General features: G+C 41.8%; 1 protein-coding gene across 1 annotated transcript in view; it reads right to left on the minus strand.

Annotated features, from left to right (window-relative positions):
- LOC139218519 (probable E3 ubiquitin-protein ligase HERC1) overlaps window positions 1-23,093 on the minus strand; it is a 40,896-nt gene that overhangs the window by 3,652 nt on the left and 14,151 nt on the right. The window contains exons 27-71 of the mRNA XM_070850106.1: window positions 22,732-22,985; window positions 22,273-22,470; window positions 21,964-22,084; window positions 21,615-21,855; window positions 21,333-21,499; window positions 21,064-21,216; window positions 20,856-20,953; window positions 20,651-20,746; window positions 19,518-19,685; window positions 19,154-19,393; window positions 18,979-19,062; window positions 18,306-18,531; window positions 17,539-17,833; window positions 16,435-17,216; window positions 14,955-15,168; window positions 14,099-14,268; window positions 13,224-13,307; window positions 12,277-12,463; window positions 12,044-12,171; window positions 11,591-11,799; window positions 11,195-11,454; window positions 11,001-11,053; window positions 10,711-10,908; window positions 9,962-10,127; window positions 9,620-9,869; window positions 8,953-9,181; window positions 8,563-8,840; window positions 7,929-8,056; window positions 7,286-7,413; window positions 6,394-6,621; window positions 5,513-5,640; window positions 5,169-5,368; window positions 4,370-4,484; window positions 4,148-4,279; window positions 3,883-3,981; window positions 3,041-3,214; window positions 2,674-2,958; window positions 2,476-2,541; window positions 2,158-2,283; window positions 1,926-2,064; window positions 1,454-1,635; window positions 919-1,074; window positions 679-801; window positions 380-482; window positions 18-187 (exon numbers count right to left, since the gene is read on the minus strand). Of these exons, the coding sequence (XP_070706207.1) occupies window positions 18-187; window positions 380-482; window positions 679-801; window positions 919-1,074; window positions 1,454-1,635; window positions 1,926-2,064; window positions 2,158-2,283; window positions 2,476-2,541; window positions 2,674-2,958; window positions 3,041-3,214; window positions 3,883-3,981; window positions 4,148-4,279; window positions 4,370-4,484; window positions 5,169-5,368; window positions 5,513-5,640; window positions 6,394-6,621; window positions 7,286-7,413; window positions 7,929-8,056; window positions 8,563-8,840; window positions 8,953-9,181; window positions 9,620-9,869; window positions 9,962-10,127; window positions 10,711-10,908; window positions 11,001-11,053; window positions 11,195-11,454; window positions 11,591-11,799; window positions 12,044-12,171; window positions 12,277-12,463; window positions 13,224-13,307; window positions 14,099-14,268; window positions 14,955-15,168; window positions 16,435-17,216; window positions 17,539-17,833; window positions 18,306-18,531; window positions 18,979-19,062; window positions 19,154-19,393; window positions 19,518-19,685; window positions 20,651-20,746; window positions 20,856-20,953; window positions 21,064-21,216; window positions 21,333-21,499; window positions 21,615-21,855; window positions 21,964-22,084; window positions 22,273-22,470; window positions 22,732-22,985 (8,231 nt within the window). The remainder of the gene's footprint in view (window positions 1-17; window positions 188-379; window positions 483-678; window positions 802-918; window positions 1,075-1,453; window positions 1,636-1,925; window positions 2,065-2,157; window positions 2,284-2,475; window positions 2,542-2,673; window positions 2,959-3,040; window positions 3,215-3,882; window positions 3,982-4,147; window positions 4,280-4,369; window positions 4,485-5,168; window positions 5,369-5,512; window positions 5,641-6,393; window positions 6,622-7,285; window positions 7,414-7,928; window positions 8,057-8,562; window positions 8,841-8,952; window positions 9,182-9,619; window positions 9,870-9,961; window positions 10,128-10,710; window positions 10,909-11,000; window positions 11,054-11,194; window positions 11,455-11,590; window positions 11,800-12,043; window positions 12,172-12,276; window positions 12,464-13,223; window positions 13,308-14,098; window positions 14,269-14,954; window positions 15,169-16,434; window positions 17,217-17,538; window positions 17,834-18,305; window positions 18,532-18,978; window positions 19,063-19,153; window positions 19,394-19,517; window positions 19,686-20,650; window positions 20,747-20,855; window positions 20,954-21,063; window positions 21,217-21,332; window positions 21,500-21,614; window positions 21,856-21,963; window positions 22,085-22,272; window positions 22,471-22,731; window positions 22,986-23,093) is intronic.

Below are 23,093 nucleotides of genomic sequence, written 5' to 3' on the forward strand. Positions count from 1 at the left end.
TAAATGATGTTGGCTACCTGTCCCTCACTGTTGCAGCCCCAGGCATAGACGTCTCCAGTGGAGGACAGGGCGAGTACATGTTCACAGCCCACAGCAATGTCTTCTATGAACAGTCCCTCGAGAGATGGCACCACCTGGGGGCAGGATTTATTCTTCAGCATTGAGTCTGGCAGGCCGATCAGTCGCTCTGAAGGATGAACAGAAGGAAGCCAAGTAAGACATTAGCATATGCAAGAGTGTTGAAAAATAAACCAACAAAAGTGAATATTTTCAGCATGCAGCTTACAAAACATCTACAAAAAGTTGGTGATTTGCAAAAAAAAGTCTTTAAACTAAATGGAGACACAGTACAACAACAATATTTTAACAGAGAATGTACCTTGTCCAAATGTGTAAACATGTCCATCACAGGCCAGCGCCACAGAGAACTGAGTTCCACAACTGACCTTCTTAATTCCCTTGTTGCAAAGCTGATCCACTTTCTGAAAATAGGAAAAGCCAAAAATACAAATGAATAAATACTAAAAGCAACGGATACAAAGTGGTAATGATAAGCATGACTTTGTTATTCACCATTGCATTCTCCAGGGAGGCAACCAGCTCCAGCAACATAACACATGACCTGTTCTTTGTCTTTTGAGGATTGGTAAATGTAACCCTTTGTTACCGTTAACTTACCTGAGGGTAGTATTTTGCTGTGGATGAACCTGTTCCCAATTTGCCATAATCCCCATCTCCAAACGCCCAAACAACCATGCCATCAAGGGACAGCACTAGTGTGTGGTTGAGACCACATGACACCTGAGAGAAGTAACCAAGTTAGCTTTGTTTACACATATTTTCATAATTTTTCTTATTTCGTGTGCAGACTGTATCACCATCTGAGTTTAGGAATGAAAACCAACACAGTCTTCTTACCTGTCCCACGTGATATCCCTCTAGGGCAGCCACCCTCTCAGGCAGCATCTTGTTGGATGTTGACCTTTGACCCAGACGACCAGATTCACCGCTGCCGAAGGTGAACAGTTTCCCATCTGCTGTTACGACAGCTGAGTGCCGGAAACCACAAGCAAGCTAGGAAGAGAAAAAAAGGCTATATGAAAGTTTATCACATTAAACTTTTAAATGTTTGTCAATTTCAAGTTCAATTGTTTTTTTTTCACAAATGAGAAATTGCAGCCTCCTCTCTTCATATAGAGGCCAGTTGTTTAAAGATATACTGTTAACTGGATCAAACCAATAAATTGGATGAGTAAATTGCAATTGTAAATCAAGCAGTCTTCCTACAGAAATATGTCAAAGGAATGAAAGGGCAACAGTGGTTGGTTCACGTGTGACTGCCTGTCCAATGCACCTCATTATATTACTACTAATAATTTTCTTAATGCTTCCAACAATAAAATATGAAAGCACAAAACTATCCTATAGGAGTTCGAAGCAGGTGTATCTCTACCTGAATGACCTCTTCCCCTTGTAAGGCCTCTATCTGTTTGGGTCGCCGCTGCCTTTCACTGTTACCATGGCCCAGTTTTCCAAAATCTCCGTCTCCCCAACTGAACACCTCCCCAGTCTCAGTCAGGGCCATGGAGTGTCCATCGGATCCACAGGACGTCACCAGTTGAGTCACAACATACCCTGCCCACAGATCAAAGAGTCAGTAAAAACATAGATAACAATTAAACCTAAGCAGAATCTACCACATCAAAATGCATTACTACAAAAAAAATAAAAATAAAATAAAAATAAAATATATATATATATATATATATGTATAGAGAGAGAGAGAGAGATAGAGAGAGAGAGAGAGATAGAGAGAGAGAGAGAGAGAGAGAGAGAGAGTTTGAGGCAAGAATTAAAATTCATTGGAACATCCAAAAGCAGAACAGCTCAGACTTGGGTTCTTAGGCCCTGAATGAATATTGCACCTTGAAAAGCAGAGATAATAGTGGGGACATAGAGATCATCAGAATTCCCCTGGCCCAGTCTGCCATATTGTCCTTCTCCTACAGCCAGTACCGTCCCACTGGACTGGACCAGGAAGGTACAGTTCTGTCCACACACAACCTGAATGACAATTAAAACACCCACAAAGGGGAACATTTAAAAACCGTAATAAAAAGGACAAACTCTATGTCTGGAGTGAAAAAGTTAGGCTACCTGCTGTGTCTGTAACAGAGAGGGTGCCAGAGTAGGCATCATGAGGTTGGTTCCCATTCCTGCCAACTGTCCATAACGCCCATTCCCCCACAAGTACACCTCACTCTTCCCCCCTTGTTGCCAGTCCTACAAAGCACAGCAGGTGAAATAGAAATTACAATATATTATAATATTCTCCAGCCAAAAGAAAAGAAAATACGACCCAGCTGTTAGCTCTCTATTAGAGAGAGAGAGAATTTGTATTTAAAGAAATAATCTTTCTTTGCTTAGAAATTCTTTGTAAAAGGGTGTACTATTTCAAGATAGCTAAGCTGTTACCTCTGGTCTAGTGGTGGCCCATGACATCAGCTGTTCATCCATCCTGAAGCTCCATTTACTATTGTCCTAGAGCAAGGAAGGAGAAATGTCTCAGCAGAGATTTACATCGGGGAAACATGCCTATTTCAGGCAATTCAGATTCCTAAAACACATCCAATTTCCAAAAGAAACAATAACATGAGGATTGTCATCACTCACCAGCGCCTTAGTGATTTCAGTGTCATCCACCTCCTGAAACTCTGAAACAATGAAGGATTCTGGGAAGGTAGTACCACTAGCAATAGCCTCCGCACTGCGGACAGTAGTGGCGTAAGTGGTGAGCCAGCTCCACTCTGATGGGCAGGAGTGGGCATCAGGACTGGTATGGTGTGGGGGACGTGGGTAGCGGCACAGGTGTTTCTCTAAGGACAAACCAACAGCCAAGGAGGCCAGGCTCTGCAGGAAGGCACTGTGGACTAGCTGGTCACCGGCTGCCACATGGCTCTGCATTGAGAGATGAAATTCAAAATCAGGCTTCGCAAAACAACACAAAACAACTGTGAAGCTGTGTAGTTTCAGTAATGACCCGCTCATAGCTGTACTGCTCCTGCAACAGCAAGGGCAGCCTCTCCAGGAAGACGGCCAAACAGGGTGCCCGATTTAGACCCAGGATGTTCTGGCTTCTGAGGACCATGCGACAGGAAGCTAGCACATGATTTTGACGGATCCAGTCAGGGGTGCAGCAGATCATCAAAACATCCTGGGAAGGAAACAATGACAGACCAAAACTATAATGGGACACAGCCAAAAATGTGCATTTTAGATTAGCTCTCATGGTGATAAACTGATAATATAATATAGAAATTAACATGAGTATATAATAGTATGAAGAAAAAGAAAAGCAGTGGAATAATCTAAGCTACCCTAGAGGAGTACTTCAACATTTTGGGAAAGACGCTTATTTGCTTTCCTGTCAAAAGTTAGATGAGGACATGTGTGCTAAATATGAAGTTAAAGCCAAGAGACACTCAGCTTAGCTTAACATAAAAAGTGGAAACGGCAAAAAACAGCAAGTCTGGCTCTGTCCAAATGTAAAAAACACTCCATCTCCTAGCGCCTCTAAGCACTTATTAGCACATTACATCTATCATGCTCAATCCATACAAAACTTAATGTGTTAAAATTGCAATGTTGTGTCCAGCTGTTTCGCATTGCTTCCCATTGTCGTGCTAAGCTAAGATGACTGTCTCCTGGCTGTAGATTCATACTAACTGTGAGATGTGGGAGTTGTACTCATCAAACTCTCAGCAAGTAAACAAACAAGAGTAACGTTGAACTACTCCTTTAGGGTAGCTCAGATTATCGTAAAGGAATAGTTTGATACATTTCTTTAATATTTGATGTAGAGTCATGAGTGATCCAACTTGCCTTTGATCTCCCGAAGCAGGCAGCTACACCCAAGTTTGGTATCCACGTAGTACTGATGACTGAGCCTAAACCTGTAACAGTCTGTGCGACTGAACCATCCTGCAGGAAGCACAGAGAAGCAGGCGGATTAGAACTCTGAGATTAGACTTTGAAAGATTTATATGAGAGTAACAGACAATAATGGTTACATTTTCTGATTGTTAAGTGATCGTGGTGCTGACTTAAGGTGAAGAAGTGACAGCAACAATGAATGTTGTGTTCTGACCTGTAAGGACCAGATGTTGAGCAGTCCCCCGATCCCTCCAGAGACCAAAGCCAGACCACTGGAGCAAAAGGAAAGGGACTTCACTGCCGTAATGTGGCCATGAAGTACAAGCACACACTTTGCACCCTCCTGCTGTAAAAACAAAAATAACTGGATGATTACATGGGATATTGGTAGAACCAGGGCTGCAAAAAGGAGCCTCAACAGCAGAACCAAACTGACCTTCACATTAGTGCTTTTATCCTGGCTTGGAGGGGTGTTCAGTATGTTGGGCAAAGATACAATGGTACCTCCCTGTGGCAGTGTCCAGACATGCACAGAGCCATTCTGACAACCTCTGTAGAAACATGGAGAGAATTAAATAAGAATCTATGGCTAATATACTGATAAAGGAACCTGAAGTTGGTGTATCAGATTAAAGCAATCATTTTACATGCATCTATTGTCAGAAATAAGATTTTTCACTGATTCCCTCTCTTTCTTTGCATTGTAGCATTGTTAAAGGGAAACTTCTCCACATTATATGTGTATGTCCAATCCGTATTGCGGGTAAATGTAGTCATTTGAAGAAATAAATACCTCAGTGTGTCCTATATTGACTGACAAAACTGAGTTCTCCAGCTGCAAAATCTGTTGTGCAGGACGGTCACAAGCACTGTCATTTCATTAACTGGTTACCAGGAAGAACTACAGGTTCTGCCAGCTTGTTTAATCAGCCTGTTCTGATGCAATGAGTCTTGTTTTTGTCATTATGAGCCATCTGTGGCTGATGCTAACTCCGAGAGAGCGTAGTGGAGAGGATTAGGGGGTTGGGAATCACAAGCTCAAGTAGAATGCACCATGGTAAATGTAGGGACTGCCAGCAAGGCTCTGTGAGCAGGAGAACTCTGCTTTCTTGGTCAATACAGCATGCACTGAGGTACTTCAATGGATTACATCTACCATCAACACTGATTGGATATCCACATAAAAGGTGGCAAACTTTCCCCTTGATGCAGAAGAATTAGTTATATAAACTCACGCAGCCATCATGAGCCTGGGATCAGGCGCTCTGCCAGCAAGTGGGCACCATTCTGCGATGTTAACGGTGCTGGTGTGAATGAGGGAGTGGAGGGTCACCCAGGTTCCCCCAGAACGTCCCAGTATCTTCACTACCTCTGACCTCCCCAAACAGAGCAGCAAGTGTCCTGTGGGGTCCCACTTTAGGGAACTAATGCTGTCCTGTAGAGTGAGGAGAGTGGTCAATAAGAGAAAATAGAGCCGAAAATCATATCAAATGAAGGGTGTAAATAACACAGAATTGTTTTTTTCATCCCTGCAGCATTCTGTAGTAAAATGAGTGTGGAGTGTATTTTGCAGGCAAACCTGGAAGACAGACAACACTATGGATTGCTCATTCTCATAGGTCTCAGTTGTGGCTAAAACAATCTTTCCACTGGGATAGCCCACTGCAAACGGCCTGTCTTCACTGTGCCAGGCAACACACTGGGGAGCTAGGAGGTATCAGAGGGGAAGATCAGTCTCTTAAACAAATAGTATTTACATTTGTAAATACTATTTGAATAGTAAATACATTTAGTAAGTACTATTAAATAGTAAATACATTTGTTTGCGTTCTTACCAAAAGTTAGATGAAAAGATCGATACAACTCTCATGCCTATATGCTAAATGTGAAGCTACAGCAACCAGGCTATTAGCTTAACTTACTGAAAAAAGACTGAGAGCAGTGGGAAACGGCTGCCTTGGATCTGTCCAAACCTAAAATAAAAACCCCAGGAAGTCACTGCATCTGACTAAAAAGCAGTTCCAGTATTTCACCCCCTGTAAAACCACAGCTTGTTGTTTTTACATTCCTGTTTTTTATGTGGATGAAACAAACAAGATATAATATGTTAATTGATGAGCTTTTGACATGCAGATGGAGTAGGGGCTTTTTTATCTTTGGACGGAGCAAGGCCAGCTGTTTCCTCCTGCTTCCAGGCTGTATGCTAAGCTAAGCTAATCACCTGCTACCTGTAGTTTTATATTCACTGAACAGAAATGACAGTGGTATCCAACAGTAAATATAACTAAGTAAATAATTAATAATATGGTTCTATTCAATTTTAATTTGTCTTTGTGTGTTACTGTCTTAATGTAATGCCATAGTTAGTATATCAATGATATAATAATAATATAATAATATAATATAATAAGAAGAAACTATGGTTTTAAACATTACCAGTGTGTGTAGTGTTCTCCTCACCCTCTTTCCTGTGACAATGGGAGAGTTCGGTGCTCTTTACATGCAGGTCTATCTCCTGCATTGTGACCTGCAGCCAGCAGAGGGAGCCATCCAACCGTCCCACTAACAGGCTCTCAGCAGGCCTGTTCTTAGTGGCCGCTGGCTGGTCAAGAACCCACAAGCTGAAGGCCTGAGCCCAGCAGAGGGCTGTGACCCGAGACATCTGAGCCTCCACATGACAGTGAGATCCTGTGAAGTAACAAAAACTCATGCTGTAGAGACCACTAGGCCCATCCACCATGCAGGACATGGTCAAACCATACACCCCAGCCTGTTTGCTGTCCTGGCTCCACAATGGTGGAACAAGACAAATAATCTTAAAAATCTTAAATCTAATTAAGACCTGCACAATCAGGATTTTGTAACATCACAACTAATTTGAAAGCCAATCGTGATCCAATATGAAACTTAAATAAATGTGATGTGTCTTAAATCTCTCAGGTGTACCATACATCTTGTGTTGAACACCGAAGGATTCAATTTTAGTACAAAGCAATACAAGCAGGTATTTACAATAATTTTTATAATTTTATAATTTTTTTGTTGCAGTACTGATGAAATGGTGACAGCTGGAATAATCAGTTTTACTATTACATTTTGTATTTGTTATTTTACCACCTTATAATAACCTAAAATCAACAACATTCACAGGAAAAGCTTTTATGTGAAGTAACACGTAACATATTACATGTTGTGCTCATCTACTGTACTATTAGCTGTTTCGTTACATTGCCGATAATGTACTTCATTAACACAACAACAAGAAAACTAATCGGCTATAGTACTTTTTTACATAGCAGTGATGAAACTGGAGATGTGGCAAATTGGTAAAAACACAAAAAGCCAGCCTTACCTCTGATGTTCATGATGTTGATGTGTTTGTTCTCTGGGGCAGCCAAAAAGTTTCCCCCTGTACTCCAGTATACAGGAGACATGTGATGACATCTACCGGCTCTCTCACTGCTTGACCTGTCCGTCTTACTGGAGAGGGTCAGGAAAAGGAAAGTTACAGCTATGAGTAATCCCAGCTCTTTGATAGCATAGCAGCCTCTCTGTGTGACCTTCAGAAGTGTCACTCCATCTGCAAGAACCTAGAAACCTTCCATTAACTTCTCATTACATGCGTTAATTAAGGCTAAAACATGTATTTCTGTGCAACTATATAAGACTTTCTACACCAAATATTCTTAGACATTACCTTTGGATAAAATGTAAGTTTTAACTGTTGGTCACTAACCTTGCCTTATACCCACTAACCAATGTTCAGATCATCTTTAAAGATCTTACATTTCTTTACATTCCGTTATTACAAGCTACTGCATAGCAGGCGTGCGAGCCAAACAATCAAAATACAACAGCAAGATCAAGCACCCAACACATACAGTAAATGTCAATTCACTGGTACAAATATATTGTATCAGCTATTTTTTTTTACAATAGCATAACTAAATAAAACCCTCCCTGGATGAAACAATACTGAAATAAGCAGAAACAACCTGGTAATGCAGGAGAAGGTGGTCTGTAACTCCACAGTGTTCTGGCTGATGCTCCATAGTTGCACCACCTTGTCCTGAGAGCATGTGGCCAACAAGCTCTGGTCACCGTTCCAGGAACAGCTGGTCACCTGAACAGAAATAATGGTGGTGATTTAACTTCACCACATGTGATAGGTTGTGAAAGGCCAGGCCTGTCCCAGCTATTACTGAAATGTTCCAGTGGTCAAGTTATACCCTGGTGCCTCGAGGAGACCTCATTATTCCCACTTGTTTGTTTCTCAGAGAATGTTTTTAAAATAATCCCTTTCTTGGTGGATATTTCACAGGCATTAATTCTCATTATGCACCAGTGATGCACGTCTCATGGAGACCCCCCACGTTTTAACTGTTTCTCCACAGATTGATCCAGGCTCCCAGTCTGTCTGTGAGTTTACAGAAGATGAAGTAAATTACAAATGATTGGATTACTGTTTTGGAATTTTGTATGCTGTACATTTTTGGAGAAAAAAAACATCTCATTCTTTTATGAAACAAAGGAATAACTGTAAATATAATATGTAAATAAATATAAATAAATAAAAATGTTACAATGTAGATTACATTGTTCAAATAAATGGTGCTTGACTGGCCTAACCTTGTTGTAATGTCCTTCCAGCCTCTTGAGAGGACATTTGCGCAAGTCACCAGCCAGGTCGCTGTATGTTTGGGGCCGATTTGGACTGTCCCTTCCTGTGGCTGCCAAGGCCTGCACCAGCTGCTGTGCTGCCCACTGGCGGTGTTTACTGGTCAGCCTGGCAGACAGGACACATGCTGCCAACGCATTAGCCAGCTCCAGGGGGCCCACTCTGGCACTAGGGTGGGGTAAAGGGGAAGGAGGCAAGGTCGAACAAGACACCCCTTGGTTTCCTGTATCTAGGTCAAACAGACACATGCAGAGGAGAGCTGCTATGAATAACAAAATCACAACATTTCAAACCCTGTAATAAATAATTACTCAATACTCAAGTGAACTTCTTCCTCTCACCAGTAGCCTCGTGTTCAGCCCTATCTGGACTGTAACAGTGAACACCCTTTTCAGTGAGCAGGGACACCAGACTTTGTGTGACCAGAAATGTGGGGGGCGTCTGGTCATTGTAGTCCGTCTGCTGTTGGGCTCCATGGGCCGCAGCTGGAAGGCTGGAGTTCAGACAACCTCTCTGCTGTGGGTCACTGATGGCCGCAATATTCACCCCTGTAGCTGCTGCCATGAGGTCCTACAGCAATGATATTAAAAGGATATTCAAATGTACTTAATTTTAATTGCTACCCATTTGCTTGCAGTTGCATTTGTTCAAAAATCCTTTAAAGCCAGAATAATTACATATTTGAATGGATCATAATTTTGTCATTTATAAAGATTTGAATGTTTCACTGACCTAAACTTACTCTCATTGCTGTTTTTAATAAATACATGGTGTGATTCATAGTGAGTTGACTGAGAAAAGCTATAACATCCAGTGATATGCTACCAGCTATTCAACCAAGATTTTGTTCAGTCTAATCATAGTCATTAATGAAGACAAATTTAATTTAAATGTAGTTTACTCATGTATCAAATTATTATTGTGATGTAGTTTTAGATCATATTGCCCAGCCCTAGTAATTGGCATGTACAGTATTTATAATACGTAAACTGACTGCAGAAAACTGACCTGGGTGCATATCTCCACGAGCTGTTTGTAAGCAGTAGGACTGTGGGACACCACACTGCCGATGGCTGAGGTGAGGAAGCTGAGGCAGGTGGAGTTGTTGCGCTCTGACGCCAGCCCCTTCCCCCCTGGCTGTCTGTCCATACAGGTGTGAGCCCTGCCCCCTGCTGCTAGAGTCATTAAACGGACGAGGATACGAATGTCTGCCAGACCCAAAGACTCTAGTCCGTTAGACTGGCTGCACACCGATACACTAAGATAAGATATAAGATAAAAGACGACTCTTGAAACCACAATGAATTGGTGAAAGGAATACATCAATATACACTGTGTTGTCAAACGTACCTGGAGGCAGTCTGAGACAGTGCTCTCATCACCATGCTGTAAGCTAGCAGGATCTGGGCAGTGGAGGTAACTCTTCTTAGAGCTTTTAGTCTATCATGAAAGTCTCTCAGTGATACAGCCTGCTGTCCAAGGCTCAGAGAGGTCTTTAGCTCAACAAGGGCATTCCCTGATGAGGAAAAACACATATAAAAAGGTATTCGATTATGGGAACCAATAGACGAACCCCTGATATATCTAGCTAGACTCATTTTTTTTGACATTCTTATCTGTCTTGTGTTATCTTTCAAAAAAGTCAAAATACTAGATCAAATAGGGACAAATGGAGGTACAGTGTGTGTGCTTCAGATGCCCAGCCATGATAAATGAGCGATGAGTCACTATGCTGCAGTAAGTTTGGCTGTGGTTGGATTCTCCTGCTGCCAACACAGAGGGAATGTGGGTGTGTTACAACAAGTGGGCTAAATCTTTCATCAGAGATAAAGTTTTAGAAACATTCGTTGCAACATGAACACGAGGACAGTAAGCTACTGAATAATTTCAACCTTATGCTCTATATGTGGCCAGGAGGGGTTTGTGGATAACAGAATATTAAAGGTCTCATATTATGCAAAGCAAACTTTTTAATGTCTTTTCAACATAAACATCTGTCCCTGGTGTGCCAACAGGCTGCCAAACTATGAGAAAAGACAATCCTGATTATGATGTCTAAAATGCATTCAGCAAAGGACAGTTGTAGCTTAAAAAAATACCTTTGGGAGCTACTGCTCTTGCAGGGTCAGCTGAGCTGTAAGCCAGGGCTCCGAGGGGATCTGGCTCAGTAAAGGCAATGGGGTCTGGCACCTGCTTCTTTTCAGTGAGCCCCAGTGGTCTAAGCAAAAGCCCAAAGTCCTCCAGTCCCGTCAGCTTGTCTGTGTCACACTCATCTTGGTGGCTCATTTCCCAATCATCTGAGCAAATAGGAGCACCATCTACATTAGAAAATACATTATAAAATAGCTTCAAAGATAAAAGCATTCTGACATGAAGTGACTTTCCCCACCATCAGAAGTGCTGTCCAGTTGACCAATCAAATCAGACGTCAGACCTTTAATCCTGAAGTAAAAGGAGGACAACAATAGTAAATAACAGGCTTAAACCTTTTATCAAAGTATGAGAAAAAGAGGTCTGAGGCACCACTAATGGTTGCTATGTGTCATGTGTCGCCTGCATAACTTCCTGTATTATCTACCATACCTTTCATATTTAGAGTTTGGGTCGCTCAGGTTTGCAGCCAGATACTTTTCCCTGCAGGAGCTGCAGAGGAGGTAGAAGGGAAAGTTGGAGCCACACTCTCCTTTGAACCAGACATCCACGTAGGCCCCGGTGCTGTCGTAACCTTTACGTGCAGCACTCTGACCGCAACCTGGGTGACGCCGCTTTATGTGATTGTTAAATTGCAGGGTAAGGGTGTTGCACAGCTCACACTTCACCATTTGGCTGTGTTCTTCTCCGGCCTAAAAAAATAATAAGATCCAGTAAATGAACTCCCGTGTTATTGGTTTGTATTACAAATCATGACTTTCATATTGCAAGTAATCATAATTGTATTTTATTTTTGTCCATGTCGCGCACGGCGTGTTTGCGTGTTACCTCTACTATTTGGAGTGTGTCTCTCTCCAAGCTGAAGAATGAAGGGGTTAGCAGGTCCTCATAGGTTTCTTCATGGTATGGGTCATCCATGTAGCCCAACTCTGACTCCTCCTCAGCAGAGTATGGATGAAAGTCCACCTGCTCTGGCCAATCACTGACTGATGTGTGCTGCTGATACAGCTGAGGGAGGGGGTTGGGTGATGGCAAGTCTGAAAAGATGCCAAATGAAAATGCACTGTAAAATTAAGTAGTAACAAAAAGATTTCACGGAAGGCTGTTATTGTGAGTCACAGCACAGGTTCATCACAGCAGGTCTGTGAGATAATGAAAGCTTGAAAACTGCACAAAGATGATTGTATTTTTACAATATCTGATTGTAAAGCAACACATGATGTACACCAACACAGATTTGATATGCATATTTTATTTCTGGTTCAATGCTTTGACTCTGACCTGTCCTTCGGAAGGAGGTCCTCTGACTTGGGCCTGAACGTCGCCGCCTGGCTGGAGGAGGTCTGTTCCTGGTGAGGTGGACATCCAAGAAGTTCTCCCTCTCTATCCAGTCGAGCCCTGGTAACAGGCTATAAACCAAATAACATTTAAGTCCGTCATTCTACTGGTTGTATAACAATGATAAAATCATAATACCAGTACAAACATGTCAGTATGTTCCTCAAATCCCTGACCTTTCACTGGGTTGACTGGTGGGGCGCTCAGGACACTGTACTGTCTCTGGTCCATCTGGCGACGGAGTGTCAGGAGCACCCTCCGGTCTTAGCGACTCGGCTGCCTGCTGCTCCTCAGTCAGGGGGTGCTCGAGCATCCAGCTGGCCAACACCTCAATGGTTTGAGAGTCCAGGTCACCTGCTACATCTGGGAGGGACCACAGGGAAGTTGAACTGTCAGAGTTCAAACAGAAAAGATGATCATGGAGTGCTGCATTGCTAATTCATGTCGGACATCATCACCTGATGATCGTGTTTCTGAGTGCGGCCTGAGGGCAGGCTGGCACATCTGCTCTGACGACACAGAGTGTGCGACGAGGGTTAGTGTGTGAAAGTTGTGAAATAGGCATTAAGGGGAAGGCTTAAAACTTGAATAATGTGGGGATTTTATGTGAGTGAAAAGGGTGATGCTGAAAATATTACAACATATTGATACAATGTGTAAATCCATATACTTTTCCCTTGTTTACTGGTCAGTAACACATATATAATCTGTGCCATGCGTGAGCAAAGAAGCAGAATTCAGAGAGGTGCAGTCTTTGAGGAATAGTTACAGGAATAGCGAAAAGAACATGTGGTCTACTAAGTATAATATACAGTATATCAATTACGTGGAAATTGCAATTTGGTGCTTGTTATTTTGGTATTAAAACAAAATAAATAACATTTACTACGTTATACAACTGGGAAGAATCAGCTGATTTCCACCATAAGCAACAGCATCATGTTAATCCTTCAACTAATAAGTCTTCTAAGAATGTATTCCCCATTCGCAAAACATACTTTTCTGTACTCTACTCCAAGTACTACAAAAAAGCTGCGGCACACAGTGAAGGACAGATGTTTAAAATAGAAAGCACATGAAGCAAAAAATTTAGCGAAATCAGACACACTCCACAAAGCAGTACCTGCTGCCTCCATGGCCCAGTAGATATGTCTCATAGAGAATCCCATTTCTAGCAACCGACTGGTGACGAACATTTGTGTCCGTTCTGGTGGTTGAGAAAAGAAAAAGTACACAAAAAACAGAAAACAAAAACAAGCCCACAGCTCCATTTGAAAATGTTCGTACATGTAGACTATAGTAAAATTTGTCAGATTCATAAACTGTTTTCATATTTTGCTGTATTTTTCCCCTCAGTTTATGCTTTAATAGTTTACAGGCTACAAAAAAGCCACCTCTAGTAAACCTATTCAATTTATCTTTTATGGCCACGATGAATGATTAACTTCCCTGATCATCCTAATGCATCAAAAAATATGAAAGTCAGAATAATGACCTTGACCTAATGCACTTCCCAGAACTGTTCAAAAATAACGGAACATAACTGATGATGAAAAAAATGGTGCCATTCAAGCATGTGAGTGCTCAGACGGTGTCATGCATGCATTTGATAGCTTCAGTGTCATATCTGTCCAATAGCAGAGCAAAACGCATGCATTTTTTTTTGAACAGCAGATCAGTTGTAACAAATAGCTGAACATATTCAGACCATGCAAGAGACAGACAGTTCCCACAGGGTAGTTCCTTTACTTTAAGTTTTCAAATCATATTAGTTGCATGTTTGAATATGAAGCCAGCATGGGGAAAAAGTTTGTTAGACACTGAACTGACCTGCAGGACGGCAACGATTAGCAAAGCTAATTCTCTTTAACACAGGAGGTCGTTTATCATTCATTCTAAATTAGGAGGGACATTTAAATCAGACATTTTGTTTCTTTTCTGTCAACTGCTGACGTATGACAGCTTTTCCCCCATTAACGTCTCTGCTCTTGTTCTTACCCAGGCTGCTTCTGGCCTGTGTGCTGCAGGGGCCTGGTTCCATGAAGCTAGTCTGCTGCTCTGTGAAGGCATCACAAGAAGCAGAGCTGGCCAGGCTGAAGCAAGGGTGCAGCACAGGGGGAGTGCTAACCAGGCCCGTAAGCGTAGGGAACCGAGTTAAGACCATGTGCCTAGAGGGAGTGAAGATACAGCATATAGAGTAATAACACACTGCAAGTTGTGCTACACTGCCAGTTTTCAGTCCTGACCAGTCATTTGAAATATAAAGTAACTGAAGGAATTAAAATGAGCTTCATTTAAGAGTATTTTACACTTAGAGATGCCTCGAAATCACAATAAACAAAGCATGTATCCATATATGTCAGTTATTTGACTCTCAACCTTCTCAAGCCCACTATTTGTTGTTGTGGTATCAATTCACATTCAGAGGAGGTGGTACAATATGTGCTTTGTACTGAGAGAGTCTTTGGCAAAGAGCTTGGTACCGTTCTTGTCAAAACTCTGCTCCCGGAGGGGCTTTTTATTTTTATTTCTGTTTGATTACATAGCACTGAAGCTGTTTTTTGCCTCTTGAAAGCAGGAATAACACTAACACAGTCAGTTGGCTGGGTTAGGAGAAGAACAAGCAGGCAGAGCTGCAGCCTTGGTTAAAAACAGGCAGAATCCTCACTCTCCTTTTTTGATATACATCCTAACTCACCCATTCCCTGGACTTCAGAAAAGCTGCTGCTGCCAAAAGATACAGATCTGTAGTAATCAGTAACAGCTTGCGAATTGAAAAAAATATTTTGTTATTGCGTTTGTGTCCATTCAACATTCTTCTGAGGATGCGGTTGACAACCCATTCTATACTCACTGCAGGAGGCTGATGGGAAAGAAAGGGTTGAAATTATCAAGGCCGTCTGCCTGCAGGTTTGTAGGCAGGGAAGATGCCAGGTCAGTATTGGAGGATGAGGCAGAGGCTCTGTTTGATTGGCCAAAGATGGCGGTGCCTTCTGAACCCGCGCTGTACAAGGAAACAGAGCTGGAGGACTTGGAAATGGGATGAGACGACAAGTGGTGGCCAGATTCTGCAAGGACAAGTTTGAAAGGAAGGACAGATCACACCCAAAGCTTATGATTATACTATATAATGTTAAGTTTTTTTATTTTGACCCTGGATACAACAAAACAGAGCAGTTTGAAACTCTGTCAGTCCTACTCCCCAGGACAAGGAGGACAAGGAGGACAAGTCCAAGTCAGGTCAAAAAGTAAATTGTAAGTTACTATGCAAGTCTCACAGGTTTGAAAGTGGATTATTTGAAAGTGGATGTCACAGCATTTCAACATTTTCCATTTAAAGCTGTGTCAATAGTGTTTTCACATACCAGCTACAGCTATAAATATTAATTGATACCAAAAGCAATGAATTAATTAAGTTGATTGTTCTAGTTTTAGTTATTTTTGATGCTTTTGCTTGTACTAACATGCTTGTGCACCAAATATCTGTGAATTTTCACTATTGCTCAGATAAAGCAAGACAGTTTAAGTTGTTACTTTCAGCTCTGGGAAATTGTGATGTATTTTTCCTCATTTTCTGTTTTGTAGACTAAACAATTAATTGAGAAAATAATCAGCAGATTATCAAAACTGAAAAGTCAACAGCTGCAGCACTAATGCCAACCAAGTACTTTCAATGGAGTTTCCAAAAATCGTTGCATTTATTTCTTAATTGTTTCAGACAAAGATGGTTGAAACTTGATATGTGACAAGTCCAACTCAAGTCCCATGTCCTCATCTTTGTGATTTAAAGGCAGGGCATGTAACTTATTTTGTACTTATTTTGTTATACTTGTTGAAATTCTCTATCAATAAATCAACTGGTTTGAATCTGCTGTTTGTGGCTGTCACAGGCCTGTAATAAGCTTGTCCAGATGACCGACCTGCCTGCTAACCTACACGTATTCAGCCCCCTGCACTCATTGCACATGAACAGAGTCTCGACAAGGCTCAGCGGACTTATTGCTAAAGTTAGTGAGCTAGCTGCACAAAAGTCAGCAGTTGTCTGCAGAACACTCCACGGTCAGTCTTCTCATCGCTGGACTGCAGCAGTAGTCAGGCAGTGCACATACGTGTGTTGTGGGGGAGTGGCGCTGGAGGGGGCCTGAAGGGAGGGGGGTGGCATTTTTTTTGGGTTTCTTTCAAAATCCAGCTGCTGTTGCTAGTTTCTCCAATGTTACAGACCCTGCCTTTAAGTCTGACAAAAGTCCAAGTTTCTCGTCTACAGCTCTTCAACACAGTGATGTAACAACAATGAAGACCAAAGTGTTTTTAATTTAATAAATAAATCTACATACCTTTATGCTCTTTGTCTTCCTGCAGCCTGCTAATTGCTCCTTTGTAGATCATGATCTGAGCTCTTTCCAGGTCAGCAAGAGACACGCTCTGTTTGATGGGACAGGGCCTGACTGCCCACTTCACCATGCTCTGCACCACATACTGCAGCACTGATCTCAACTCAGCACTCTCATCCCACTGTTTGCTGTTGGCCTTGGCCTGGTCAGGGTTTGGGCTGGAACGGGGACTCATTAAGGAGTTGGGAGGGTCATGTTTAGGGACTAGGAGCAAATCTGATAGTTTCTCACAGCTAAAAATGACAGTCAGGGATTTCAAAGCTCCTATGAGAAGGTATGATACTCTGACTGCTCTTAGTTCAAGGGCAAACGCATCCACTTTGGAGGTTTGGGATGTTTGGGGAGGTTGGGACGGACAGTTCAACTCCTGATGGTCAGTGATCTTTGTGGCATCTTTGACTGAGGACGGTGATGGGTCTGTCTCAACCTTCTGCTCCTTAAACTTTTTCCTCTCATCTTCTGTCGGCCATCTGGCTTCATCAGCCATGTCTTCATCCAGACAGCACTGCATCTCACTCTCTTTCATGTTCTCCTCTGAGTATTTCCTTTTAGGGGCTGGATAAGCACCCAGCCATCCCTGCTCCTCCAGCAGCCCCATCAAATAAATCAGATCTAACAACACCGTCGGTTTGAGGCCTCCGAGTGGGGTGACATCGCAGCAGGATATGTCACAGGGCTCCAATGAGATGATCGGCGTGTCGCTGGGTGACCAAGAATTCATGGAGCTTAGTTATTGGGAAGGATGGGAAGAACCCACAGATACAGCATGGAGTGACACCAGGACGGATTCAACAGGGATTAATGGATTAAAGAATGAAGGGGGAGAAGCAAGAAGAAAGTAAGATCAGGGGGGTAAATGATGGAAATAAAGTAAAATGTTAGACAAATTACAGAGGAGGAAAAATAAACACTAACAGAAAGGAATTATACAGAGTAATAACATGCTGAAAGAACCAAGACAAGAAAAATATAAGAATTGTTTAATGGAAGTTAATGAGAATCAAGCTATCATAAATAAGTGGACGTATGAATATATATCTATAATACCTGACAGAGAGGTCTGCTTCCTCCCACTGAAGTTTGGCCAGGGAGCTTCCTTCTTTCAGAACTCCCAGCAGAATGGCCTTGCGCCCACTGGACTTGTGCAGGCACAGGCCTCCAGCCCGCAGACCATTGTCCACTCCTCCGATCAGGGCCAGTACAGGCCACACTTCAGAGCAAAGAGCAGCCAGCTTGGCCTCCGATAGGGATCGACGATGTGCCAACAATTCCCCTGTGTCACCACCACCGACATCTTTATCTCTTTCATTGTCTTCTTTCTCAAACTGTGTGGGACTGAGGACTGCAAGAGAATGTGAGACAGTAAGTCGCAAACAAAGACTAATAAGTAATAGGAGAAAATAAGTATAATACATTTCATAAAATTCATCCATTGGATTCAATATTGATTTTCAAATACTGGACAGTGTGTCCAGCCAGTGATAAATGTTCAAGCAACAGATATACAAAATCAAACAGTTTTCATCCATCTGTTCTTTAAACCAGTCGTTCATTGCTTGTCCTACTGTCACTGCTTTGTGGTCTACAGGGAATTACTAAAAGACTCCATTGTTAACTTCAATTTAGTTTCACATAACTGAAAGATAGTGTGATACTTGCCTGGCTGACAGGGATAATTTTCATTAAGATTTTTCATTATCTTAATCTATTTGCCAGTACGGTTAAGAGATGGAACTTTAAGTTTTGCTAGCAATGTGGTGTAAAATTGGGTGGGCTGAAGAGTGCCTGTAGAGACTGGCCAAGCTGTATCTGACCTGCACCGAAGCTTCCCACGTCATCCTCTTTCAGCAGGGGACCAATGAGCTCCAGGTGGGCGTGGATGTACTGGTTGATGTGCGAGGCCCACTGGTCACACTGATGGAGCCTACGGAGCAGCTGCACTGTTGACTCCAGCAGCACTGTGGTCCGAGGGCTGCAGAGAGGCTCTCCAGGAAGTAGATTACTGGGCATGCCCCTCATCTGGAGCTCACGCAGTGCCACCTGTGAGAAATACAGGGGAATCATTTTGTTGCACTGCAAAATGTTCTTGAAGTAAAATGACGTGACAATTCTGAAAATTGCATGGAATATCCAAGGAACACATCTTCATTTGCTTTACAAATTACAGCGCAAAAGATATGCCTATTGTTAGTGTTCCCTCACATTCACTGAGCAGTCATGTCACTGTATGAGTAGCCAGTTGTCTGTTCTCTTTGCCTTTAACGTAAGGTGGGTATGTGCAGTTTCTTGGTCCAATTATTAATGTAAAATACAGGGGCCTTCTAGTTCTACAATTACATTTTTATTATCTATGGCTGGACATGATTAATAACCACAATGTTTGGTGGCAAAAACACTTTAAGGCCTTTGAGGATTTAAAGATGGGTGATAACAGTGCCAGTTGCTCTGTGGAGTAAATGCCTATAGTATGACCAGTGCATCAAATACCTTCTCTCCTGGATTACTGCTGTAGAACAACACACAAGGGTACAGTTCAGAGGCAACCACACTCTCAAATGCCAACTTTGGCTCCTAGCAGAAAAACACAAACATGCAACAAATTCAGAAAAACACAACAGCGAATAATAGCCCTGAATGCTAACTGTGAATATTTGATTCAGACCTTGTCGTTCTTAGCAAATGATATGGTGTGAGCCTCCATGTCCAGGATACAGGTGATGGTGTCGCCCTGGGTAAAGGAAGGAAGCGTGCGGACCAGTTCCCCTCCATGGTACAGGTTGCCACTATAGGCACGATATAGCCACATGTCAGTGGTGGTATGGTGGTTGTGATCTCTGACCGGCCAGCGTGAAACTCCGACACATGTGCCCTCATTGCCTCTGTTCTCTTTGGTAATGTAGAACTGAGGAAAGACATTTCATATATCATGTTTTTTAAACATTTGAGCAGTAAAATGTGGGCAATGAGCAATACATGCAGATTAACCTTAACTGTGTGAGTGTCTTCATGTAGATACCAGTCCTTACCTTCCAAATGAAGCAGCCAGATGTGATGGGAGTGGTTGCCAGGCCGTAACCTTTCCCACCAGAGCCATGGGAGAGGATGTTGCCGCTCTCCAAAGAACAGCAGATTAGTTTGTGTGGGTCAAAGGAAAAATCTCCAATGGGAATACATTCATCATAGCTGCCAGGATTCTGCAAAACATGAGTTGGAAAAAACACTCAAAAATACATTAATCAAATGTTGCAGAGTGCAATAACAGTAGATAAATATAAAGAAAAATATGAATATGAAGTGATAGAACAACATGACACTGAGACACAGTGGATGTAAAATACAGGGGACATTAACTGCTTCACTCAGCACAATCTGACACATAATCAATGTAAAAATCATATGAAAATGGAAAAGGTTTAAGTGTTTTAAGTAACTGCTAACAAAGTTCTAATGATTAAATGACAATGACTAATGATTAAATCACATTTTCAAATGACAGTTATCAAATTTTATTGTAGAATTACATAGTATTGTTGTGCTCTTTTTAATTTGACACTAATCAAAGCTGCTCTTATTTGTTTGCTCTCTCCCACCCCAACCGTGGAGAACAGGCCCATCTGTTCTATCAAGTAGCCCTGCTGTTTTCAATTTCACTTCTGCCAGGAGTGACTTCTTCTTCTTCCTAAACAGAACATTTTCTGGTTCTTGGATTACTGCACTGATTCACCATTTTCAGTTGTTAAGAAAGGCAAGTACCTTTTCTGATATTGTTATGAAGATTATGATCGGCTTGGTTATTTGGAAAGATTGTGATTGAATTGTGAATACGCTGAGATGTATTTTAATGTAGTGAACGCAAAGCTCAGACGCCATTTTTACCATTTAAATACAATACGTGTTGTATTGACTTGGCAAATCAAAAAACAAGTTAAATAATTAAGAACACAGAACTTAAGATGAAGGATTTTCAGGAACATTTTGAATAACTTTTACTCTAAAAAGAATCGTGTCTCATACTGTATGAAAAAGGTGATCAGTGATAAAGGGTTAAAAATGTTTGCAAATTGATTTTACATAGTAATACACTGGAACTATACTTGTATATTATATAAGTTTTAAACTAGTATTATATATAGCAGTATTATATAGTAAACAGTGTTACCCTCTTGTCTTTTTCAGTTGCCTCCTCATGGTTCCTCTCAGCTAGTGGCTCCTTCCACATATAAACAGACAACAGCTGAAAGAGTTGTTTGACAATCTACAAGAAAACAGGAAAAAGGAAAACATGTCCGTCAGCCTATTGAATCCATTTATGTCTTCTTAAGGTAATTGAGTTGTATGTTGCATGTGCATCTTTCACCTCATACCTGCTGAATTTGAACAGGCTCAGAACAAGCAGGCAACAATCTTTCTAAAACATGGAAGGCCAAAAGCTTAGTGCGAAGGTTATGGAAGCATGGAGATCCTGAAAAGAGGATGGTGGAGGTGCACAGGGGATTAAAAAGAAACAAATTAACTGAGCAGAACTCAACAACATCAGTCTGGTTTTTAATTTATCATCTTAAATTGTTTTACCTAAAGTGCACTTCTGTGAAATTATGGCCATGAGTGGATCGATCCATTTGACAAAAGTAGAAAGTCTTTTCATCACTCTTAGTGACAGTACACGCCTCAGAAACACCAAGAAATCTGCAAGCTGAGATTCAACCACTTTGCTGCTTTCTGCTCCTAAAACAACAAAAAGAGGGAAAACTATACTCAAAAACAGAAGGGCTGTAAAAATGGCTCATTGTGACTTTAAAAAAATATTTCAGTCAAGTATGAAACTGCTAAATTTGCAACACCAGTTAGATTTGCGCTCTTGCTGCTGGAGTCCAGGTCTGTTCTGTCAGCTGTTCCTCTCTCTGCTGTCTGCTGTTGGTGGAAAGTATGCAGGATATTTTGAAGCTGCTCACACATCACTTCCATTAGGGCATGGGATACATCCAAAGGCAGCAAATCCTCACAGGAGCTGAGAGTACAGAACAATTTGGTATGCAAATGTAAACACCAAAGTGTAATTTCATTTTTTAATGAATTAAATGATGCACACTTCATTACAGCTTTTACAGTATCTTCATTCTCACCTTGCAGCCACAGTCAATATCTGAAGCAGCCGAGCGCAAGCTAGTTTAACAGCCCCGCTTAAGAGCATGGATCCAGATGTAGAGGCTGCAAACCAGCCCTGGTTCATCAGTGCACAGCTGTTGTTGGTCATTATGGAAAGTATTTCCAGGATACCACATTTGATGACCAGCACCAGGTCCACTGGTTGGTAGCAGAAATTCAATGCAAACATTGTAGCAAGGAGAAGGTGCTGGCAGGAACCTGGGTACGATGGAGACAAGATCTCAACAACATGCAAACTACAGTAAAAACTGCTACAAAACAAAATAGGTAGTAAAAGGCCAAATGAAAGCATAGCATGTTAAAAACCTGGATTTTCTCTTTCCAACAGGACCATCTGTTTGAGAACGCACACCACCTGCTGGTAGAAGGTTTGGGCTGCAGATTGTAGCTCTCTTTGCGTTTCAATAGAAGCTGAATGCGTACCAGACTGGATTGAGATGAGAGGGATTGAAAAGTAGTTCATATAAGACATTAATGCAGGAGAAACACAGCAAATGAACATGTTTCTCATCTCTTCATCTGGTGTGAATTTAATATTCAACCATTCATTCTTACTGTCTGCACTGATCATAAACACATGCACAAACATTGTGATAGTGTGATTATTAAGTGTACCATGTAATGCTGCGTCTCATAATTAGCTCCAGAGTGAGAGCCAATGATTTGTGTTCCCAAAGCAAAGCATCCAGAGAGGAACTGAAGTTGCACAGACTGCAACAATGCAGGAAACTGAGGGGAGACGATGAGCCCACTGCTTTTTTCCTCCATCTTAGACAGGAAGGATGACATTTGACACAAGGCCTCCAGACGCAACTGATCAGAACAAAGAGAATAGTCAGTCATTAGCTGAGCCCTTAAAATGCATTCACAGACCACCCCTGTGTGTATATATTTATTTTTAATCAGTCGCAATCAGTGGCTTATGTGGCTGGTTACTTCTGCCATTACATTAATGAGACGTAAAAACACTGCAAACATGTTCAAATCAATAAAAGAACAAACAGCTGCGGGCATTACTGCAGTTCTGAAGTGATAATTAACTGTTTGCTTGTTATTAAAACCGAAAAGTCTTACCTCAGCCCTCTGTTGCTGTTGCAGGATAGCAAAACCAATGGCCTTTGGATCTGCCTGACCACAAGTTTGTCCACCTGGCAGTGTTGGTGAGGAGTTTGACAAGTGGATCAGGCTTCCACAGACAAAGTGGAACACCTGGTTAAGAATAGGCAATGTGTTGTTGCCATAGTGGGACATAGAGGTGGATGGGCTGATACACTGCCGCAGGCGATCCCAAGCGTCTTTCATGATGCCCAGAGAACACAGAGGTAAGCCTGGAACAGACAGACCAGAAGAATTTAGGCCAGTACTGTCTCTGTGTTCTCTGATATTATTCCTTAACACCTCCCACAGTTGTTATTATTCAGCGTTACTTTCTTTAG

This window comes from Pempheris klunzingeri, chromosome 19 (assembly GCF_042242105.1).
Source record: "Pempheris klunzingeri isolate RE-2024b chromosome 19, fPemKlu1.hap1, whole genome shotgun sequence".
Classification (NCBI taxonomy): Eukaryota; Metazoa; Chordata; class Actinopteri; order Acropomatiformes; family Pempheridae; genus Pempheris; species Pempheris klunzingeri.